Source organism: Pelophylax lessonae, assembly GCF_965119305.1.
Source record: "Pelophylax lessonae genome assembly, chromosome: 4".
Lineage (NCBI taxonomy): Eukaryota > Metazoa > Chordata > Amphibia > Anura > Ranidae > Pelophylax > Pelophylax lessonae.
The window spans coordinates 622,986,057-622,994,718 of NC_138771.1; the positions used below are offsets into that span (position 1 = coordinate 622,986,057).

Sequence of the window (8,662 nt, forward strand, 5' to 3'; positions counted from 1 at the left end):
GCTCTATCCCATCCCAGGCAGATGACGCAGTATCTAAGACTAAAAGATGACCTCGGGGTTCATGGAGAGTTTGGTCATCTTGCAGGTCAATATTTTGCATTATGTCATTATATTATGTGACGCTGTACGAGTCTCTGCATAGCACCGTCAAAGTGCGTCATTGTCTGTCTTTCTCACCAAGTCCAAATTCCAGTGTGGTGTGAGTCGGTGTTATCTGATGGGTTGGGTCTGAGGATATAAAAGACAAGGATCCGTCTTATCACAGCCACAGTACCAGCAAGCTCCTGAATTACTTCTGAATTACCTCCTGAATTTCTACTCCATCTGCTCTCATCGCCCATCGCTCGCCATGTGTACTGGAAAATGTGCCAAGTTCATCGGGATCGCCCTCTACCCATTAGTTGTCATCTCTCTCATTGCCAACATAATTCAATTCTTCCCAGGATGGGAGACTTCTCCCATTAGCAACCCATCGGATCAGATGACACCAGAAGTTCTATTCATGGGAGGAATCATTGGAAGTGGAATACTGGTAAGAGTATTATTCTACATTATAATCTGTGCTGATAACTAACAAATATTGTAAGGGTTAGACCATCAGAAGGGTTGGGGTTAGGGGAAGGGAGAATGACTCAATTAGCAACCCATCGCAACAGATGACACTAGAAGTCCTATACTGTACCTGGGCTGCCTCATTAGAAGTGGATTACTGGTAATAGTACTATTTCACAGTATAATCTATGCTCATAACTAACAAATATTTAAAGGGTTAGACCACCAGAAGCAGATATTTTAGTTTTCGGTGGCTGCTGATAAGCTGGGCTTCAAACTAGTTTTAAATTTAGTAGCCCTAGTAACTCTTTGACCAATTTGGGGTCTAAGAACTAGGAATACATACAGATTTGCATTCCTGGTTTTCCGCTGCAACTTTCATAAACTTTCTCATAGCATGGTTCATTGCGTATGAGAGCATACTGAGTGGTTAGTCTCAGAGACTGAAAAAAATATTTTTTTTGCTACTACAAGTGTTCATTGGTCAATTATTAGGGGATTGATGAGAGAATTATTAGGGGATTGATGAGAGAATTATTAGGGGATTGAATGAGAGATTAATCTCACATTTTATATTCTAATGGATAAAATTGCCCAAAAATTTCCTAAATAAGCAATGGTTTAGCATTTAACCTCCTGCTCCAGTTGAAGTCTATGGATGAGGAGACAGGACAGTAATCAATAATAGTTCCTGCTACACGATTAAACAGAGGTATTGTGCAACTGTGGGAGATCCATCATGGCATTCTGTAGTTGTGGGAGATCCATTGTGGTGTTTTGGGATCTTAGGAGATTGCTTGCTTACTAACACTACTGTAAACTTCCTATGTCGTAGCTCACATTAAAACCAATGTGGTACAAAGGAAGAGATTGATCTCTTGAGATTTTAGCAGTGCAATTGAGCAACTCAGACTTGCCTGTGTAGCCGACAGGTAACAGAGGATGAGACCCATGATAATGTCTTCCACAGGTGGATGGGGCTGGGGATTCTGGTGTAAAGATCTCACTAATGGACCTCCTGAGAGATCCAAGTGATTTAACTGTCTGGCATGTATCCAATAATAATCAGTTTTACGTAGAGCCACCATAAATGCTTTTACTTTTTGTCTCCTAGGTATTGATTCCAGCCATCCACATACAGGCGACAGGACGAGAAAAAGGATGTTGCAATAACCGATGTGGGGTAAGATCTTGATTGTATGTTATATAGATATAAACTATATGGCCAACATTTTGTGGATGCCGACCATCATACCTAAATGAGTTTGTTGGACATCCTGTTCCATAACCATCAGTTGCCTCCATTTTGTGCCAGTAACGGCCTTAACTCTTCTAGAAAGACTTTCCACAACATTTTACTGTGTGTCTGAGGGAATTTGTGACCATCAAACCACACGAACGTTAGTGAGGTCAGGTACTTATGTTGGATGAGAAGGAATGGCTCACAAACCACGCTCCAATTTCTAAAGTTGTTCAGTAGGGTTAAGGTCAGGGCTATGTGAAGAACACTGGAGTTCCAACCATGTCTTTATGGAGCGGCTTTGTACACAGGGGCACAGTCAGGGGCATACTGGCAACCTTCGGCACAGGGGGTACAAGTACAATCCAGAGACCCATGGTGCAGTGACTCAGCCCACCGACCCTCTTCCCTGCCTTCTTCTGACCCCCATTTCAGGCTGAAACTCCGCTCCAGGTACTCTCCACCCACCAGCCGAATCCGGGTTTCCAACCTGGCCAGCAGGGGGCAGTTGGGGGGAGCAGGGACAGCTCAGTTGGGGCTGGCCAGGAGAGAGTCTACAGTGCGGCATGGAACCGGCTGTTGCTCAGACACAGTTTACACCATCAGTGCTGGGGGGGGGGGGGGGGGGGCTGCACTCTGTCCTTGTCTTCATCCCTCATTCAGTAGGTGAGCAGTTGGGACTTTTTACTTCTCTTCACCAGGAATCATATAGGCATGTCTGTAGCAGAAACAGTGCAGCCTTTTTACAGTGCATCAGAGCGGCCTAGGGGGCAATTGCCCCCCTGCCCCCTGGCCCAGTCCTCCCCTGGGCACAGTCATGTCGAAACAGAAAAAGGCCTCCGCCATACTGTTACTACAAGTTTGGAAGAGCACAATTGTTTAAAATGTCTTCCTCCACTGGAAACTCTTAAACGTACTCATTCGGAGGGATGTCCAAATACTTTTGTAAATTTTTAGTTGACAACTGGGGCGCACAATAATAATTTCATGTCTCAGCTGACTATCAAATAACAGAGAAATAAATCCGTCATTCTTTACATTTATAATGAAAATGATGGCATGAACATTTAAAAAAACATGTAAAAAGATAAAGCTGCAGTATGGGTTTTACTGGTTTGTTATTCAAATGTAATAACTTTGTTTTCCTTCCCACAGATGTTTCTATCAATCATCTTTGCCGCTATAGGAGTTGCCGGCTCTATATATGGTTTTGCCGTGTCGATTGTGGGCATGGTGAAAGGACCAGTTTGCGTGTATTCAATGACGAATGCCACCTACCCCCAAGGCACTCCAGTGTGGGGGCGTCCCTTTTATACAGAGCTTGACAAATTCAGGTAAGATTAGTGGGTCACCCTATTTGCTACTTTCCTCCTTGTCCTCTCTTTGTCCTAAAGAATATACTTCCACCAAATGGGGTAGGAATAATTTTAAAGCATTCCCATATAAAGGAGATCTATAATTGTTTTATGTTTCTTGGGGATTGGGGCAGAGAAGGCAACACAGAGTTCAGGCATGTGTCAGGAGATGGTGATGACCTCACATAGAAGCTGCCTGGGTTGAGGGAGGCGATTAAGACATTTATTTAGGTGTATTGGTGACTGGAGAGCCATAATATAACAGAAGACAGGACATGGCTGGGTGTGACTGGGGCCCCATTCACTTCATCCCATTGACTTTGGGCCACGTCATTGGTCAGTATGATTGGGAAGGGCAATGCCCATTCTACAGATTGATACTTCTTTACTACTCCCCATCTGTCCACTTCTGGACATTTGAGAGTAAATCCAGCACAAGGAGTATCCAAAACAGTCACAAGACTCTCAGTAGATCCGGCAGCATGCATTCATATGCCCTTTCATTTAGTAGACCATATAGCATGCCTTCCAACTATCCCAAGTTTGGAGGAATTGGTCCTATTTTGGAACCAAATCCCTCTTTCTTCCTCAGTTGTCCCTCTTTTTGGCCAATTTATTTCATTGTGTAAATAAAATATTAGTATTGTTTTTATTTTTTTAACTATCAAAAGTGTTTTACTGTACTAAACTTTTTTCATCTAACCATTTAACTATTCAATTTGTTATTTTGGAAAGCAAAAATAAAGGAGAGGAGGGAATATGATATAAGGGGAACTTTGATATGGACCCTGATGTATGGGGGGCTCTGATGGGTACTTTTATGTAAGGGGGTACTCTGATGTGATGGGGACTCCAATGTACGGTGGGACTTTGATGGGGGCTCTGATGGAGACTCTAATGTAAGGCGTTAATCTAAAGAGCTCAATTTTATTTAGAATTCCTTTGCTTTGTTTTATTGATGTTTTCTTATGCTTTTCTAAATCAGGGGTCTCCAGACTTTTCAAACAAAGGTTCAGTTTACTGTCCTTCAGACTCAAGGGAGGCCGGACTGTGGCTATTGGGAATAGAAAAGGTCCCCAAGTCAGAGGGAAAAAACATTGCACCATCTTTGGGGTCAGTGAGAGGAATAGCACCCCATTGTTGGTGTCATTGGGAGGAATTGTGCTACATCATTGGTGTCATTGGGCCCCATTGTTGGTGTCATTGGGAAGAATAGTGCCCCATCTTTGTGTCATTGCGAGAACTTGTGCTCCATAATTGGTGTGTCATTGGGAGGAATTCTGCCCCTTCATTTGTGTCAATGGGGGAAATCTTGCCCCATTGTTGGTATCAATGGATGAAAATGGTGCCCCAAGGGCCAGATAAAAGTAAGCAAAGGGCCACATCAGACCCCTGGGCCGCAGTTTGGAGACCACTATTCTAAACCATATAATGCTAATATAATTACAGAACACATTCCATGTAAAACATATCAATTTTTTTAAATCTGTTCATTTAAAAAAATTATTTTTCAGCCCGCATACTAAAATATACAATATGGCCCTTCTACTGAAAAGTTTGGAGACCCCTGTCTTAGGCTGTAGCCCAGTCTTGTTTCAGGTCTTACAAATAAAATAACTATGTCTTAAAAGAAACGGCTGAATAAAACCATGGCCATTACTGCACAGACCTCTATGTCTACTACAGATATGAAAAATGATAATAGTATATGGTAACACATCTGGCCACAAGGGGGAGCCTTGCTAGTCAAGCCTTACTGCAATCATCGCACACTGTAGTTTGCAGTTTACACTAGGACAGGATTGGCACGTATGATAAACAGTGACACTACATTTTTTTCCCCTTCTCTTTTACAGCAATGAAAGTTACTTGTTCAACCAAGATGTGTGGGACACATGCATCTTTCCCAAGGATGTAGTGGTCTTCAACGTTGTCCTGTTCTCCATTGCGCTGTCCACCTCTGCAATCTCCTTCGTCCTCTGTGTGATCCAGATGTTGAACGGTCTGTTTGGCTGTTGCTGCGGAACCTGCGGGGACAAGAATTAATTGGGAGACCTTTTCGGGGGTATTTTCGGTTAGTATTTATTTTGGGTTAATATTGTAAAAAGTTTGCTTGCTGTGTCCCATTATAATGGAAATACAGTATTTCAACCCTGATATAAAGTATTTCAAATATTACCAAAAGTATTGGGATGCCTGCTTTTACATACACATTAACTTTAATGGCATCCCACTCTTAGTCTATAGGGTTCAATATTGAGTTGGCCCACCCTTTGTAGCTATAACAGCTTAAACTCTTGGAAGGCTGTACGCAAGGTTTAGGAGTGTGTCTATGGGAATTTTTGACCATTCTTTCAGAAGCACATTTGTGAGGTCAGACACTGACGTTGGACGGAAAGGCCTGGCTCGCAGTCTACACTCTAATTCATCCCAAAGCTGTTCAATCGGGTTGAGGTCAGGACTCTGTGCAGGCCAGTTAACTTCCTCCACCCCAAACTCAATCATACATGTGTTTTTGTACCTTGCTTTGTGCACTGGTCCAAATCTTTCGGTGGAGGGGGGATTATGGTGTGGGGTTGTTTTTCAGGGGTTGGGCTTGGCCCCTTAGTTCCAATGAAGATTTTGCACTCTCCAGTTTTAGTAAATCAACCCCATGTACCTAAAGTATTTGACATTAATTTACTGTATACAACACTGTTCCTTGCTCAAGGAACCTCTATCAATCTGAGGAAAAACCCCAGGGTTTTGTAGAACCCTGGTTTGTATTGTTGTCTTGGATCCTATTTTAACAACCTGCAATTGTACTTAAAGCATGCTTGTTAGTGCTTAAAGCATGATAATATATTCTACAATAACCTCACATGAGATGTCACTTTAGCATGCTATTTTACAGTAACGGGCCTTAAATGCTCCTGCAGCTTGATAAATTAAGACTTTAGTCCTCGATCAAAAGAGTTCCATATACTTCTTGTGCTTGTGACCACAGTCATTGGACAGGAAGAGACAGAAGTCTCCCTATATTCTTGCATATATTTTATATATTATTATATATACATTATTATTATTATACAGGATTTATATAGCGCCAACAGTTTGCTCAGCGCTTTACAATATGAGGAAAGACAATACAGTTAAAATACAATTCAATACAGGAGGGATTAGAGAGCCCTGCTCATTAGAGCTTACAGTCTAGAAGGGGGGGTCAAGTGAAACAAAAGGCAATAACTGTGGGGGATGAGCTGATGGAGAAATTGGAAGTACAGCTGTTAGGTGTGGGTAGAATAGGCTTCTCTGAAGAGGAGGGTTTTCAGGGGTCATCTAAAAGCTATAAGAGTAGGAGATAATCGGACAGATTGGGGTAAGGTGTTCCATAGGATTGGAGAGGCTCTGGAAAAGTCCTGGAGGCAAGCATGGGAGGAGGTGACGAGGGAGCTAGAGAGAAGGAGGTTTTGAGAGGAACGAAGAGAACGATTAGGTTGGTATTTTGACACTAGGCTGGTGATGTAGCTGGGGGCTAAACTGTGGATGGCTTTGTAAGTTGTTGTTAGTATTTTGAATTGAATTTGTTGGGTGAGTGGAAGCCAGTGGAGAGATTGACAGAGAGGAGGAGCGGACACTGAGTGATTGGTAAAGTGGATGAGTCTGGCAGCAGCATTCATGATGAATTGGAGGGGGGTAGCCTATGTAGAGGTAAGCCAATGAGAAGGAAATTGCAGTAGTCAAGGTATGAGATGACCAGGGAGTGAACTAGGAGCTTTGTTGTGTCATTGGTTAGAAATGGGCGTATTGTGGAGATGTTTCGGAGGTTGAGGCGGCAAGCTTTGGACAGTGATTGGATGTGGGGCTTGAAGGAGAGTTCAGGACTACACCGAGGACCTTGGCATGCGGGGATGGGCTGATAGAAGTGCCCTCAATTTTGACAGAGAAGTCAGGGGAAGGGGCATATGGTGGAGGAAAAATTATAAGTTCACTGGAAATGTATTTATTTTGACTTATAAAATTGATATCAACTTTAAAAAAATAATTTTTGTTCCCCACAGGTTGACTCATTAGAAAGTTTTCTTGAACAAAGCACCATTTCCTGATACCCGCAGGACCTCTTCCACTGCAAAGGCTGGTTCCTTTGGTTATCCCAGTTGGTTCATCCCCCTCAGCTCCTTTTAAAACTTTAAGTGCACTGAAGACAAAAAAGAGGAAATGATCTGACCAAAGTGAGACAAGATGAAGGGTTGTCACCAACCCTGACTGGCTCATGTCAGCATGGATTCCATGAAATGTTTAAATACGTGTATATAATAGATTTATTTTTTTATTTATTCATTTATGTTAATGACAGTATGTGAAATAAACAGATTTTAACATTCAGATCTTTGTCTTTTTTTTTTTTAATTGAAAATTTGCATGAAATTCAGTAACCATTAAAAACCATTGAACATCAAGCCAAAATGGCAGGTTCTACTACCCTAGTCTTGCCATAATCATTTCATATTGTAGCTTCCCATGAATATCAAGTGTTTGGTATCACTGGTCTCTAGTGATTGGACTGTGTTCTCATGAATATGAAGTGTCCATGATATCACTGGTCTCTAGTGATTGGACAGGCTATGTTCTCATGACTATGAAGTATAGGTGATGTCACTGGTCTCTAGTGAATGGATGGGCTGTGTTCTCATGAATATGAAACGTTGATGATGTTACTGGTCTATAGTGAATAGTAGATAGTGGTAAGGTGTGTGAAGGTGCCATCATCCCAATAACAAATTGTATTTGGAAAACCCTCTTTATTGTGGGACTATATAGGCACGGGCTAAGAATTACACAATAAGTGTGACTATTTCCCCGAGGATGTTCAGGTTACAAAAGGATTTACTGCATTCTACAACATCTAGCCAAAATGGCAGGTTCTTGTACCCTAGTCTTGCCATAATCATTTCATATTGTAGCATGAATATGAAGTGTCAGTGATGTCACTGGTGTCTAGTGATTGGACAGGCTATGTTCTCATGAATATGAAATTTCATTGATGTCACTGGTCTCTAGTGACTGGATGGACTGTATTCTCATGAATATGAAATGTCCATGATGTCACTGGTCTCCACTGATTGAACAGGCTATATTCTCATGATTATGAAGTGTTGGTGATGTCACTGGCCTCTAGTGATTGGATGGGCTGTGTTCTTATGAATATGAAGTGTCAGTGATGTCACTGGTCACTAGTGATTGGACAGGCTGTTTTCCCATGAATATGAAGTGCTGGTGATGTTACTGGCCTCTAGTGAATGGACAGGCTGTGTTCTCATAAATATGAAGCATCACTAGAGACCAGCGACCCCACCAAAGCTTCAAATTCAAAAGAAGATAGCCTCTCTGTTCACTATAGATGAATGAAATCCTGACAAAATATAAAGGTCCCAAGAGCTGGTGTCATTGGCAAAGTCATTTAGGCATGTGCTTGGATCCACCACCTTCCATTTTCTGCAGACCTCAAGTGGTATGATGGGATTGTTTGGGTATC

General features: G+C 42.0%; 1 protein-coding gene across 1 annotated transcript; it reads left to right on the forward strand.

The window, feature by feature from the left end:
* The first annotated feature begins 318 nt into the window (after positions 1-318).
* On the forward strand, positions 319-7,425 carry LOC309554502 (transmembrane 4 L6 family member 4-like). The gene is made up of 5 exons (XM_082256251.1): positions 319-532; positions 1,667-1,735; positions 2,948-3,126; positions 5,004-5,221; positions 7,188-7,425. Exons 1-4 carry the CDS (start codon positions 350-352, stop codon positions 5,191-5,193), a joined length of 621 nt encoding a protein of 206 aa, XP_082112377.1. The 5' UTR covers positions 319-349; the 3' UTR covers positions 5,194-5,221; positions 7,188-7,425.
* The last annotated feature ends 1,237 nt before the right edge of the window (positions 7,426-8,662 follow it).

Bases quoted from the DNA above. Each gene is read 5' to 3' on its own strand.
- LOC309554502 (XM_082256251.1), top strand. From the start codon at position 350: ATGTGTACTGGAAAATGTGCCAAGTTCATCGGGATCGCCCTCTACCCA. The intron at 533-1,666 runs GTAAGAGTATTA...TTTGTCTCCTAG, and splicing joins TCATTGGAAGTGGAATACTG to GTATTGATTCCAGCCATCCA. The intron at 1,736-2,947 runs GTAAGATCTTGA...TCCTTCCCACAG, and splicing joins GTTGCAATAACCGATGTGGG to ATGTTTCTATCAATCATCTT.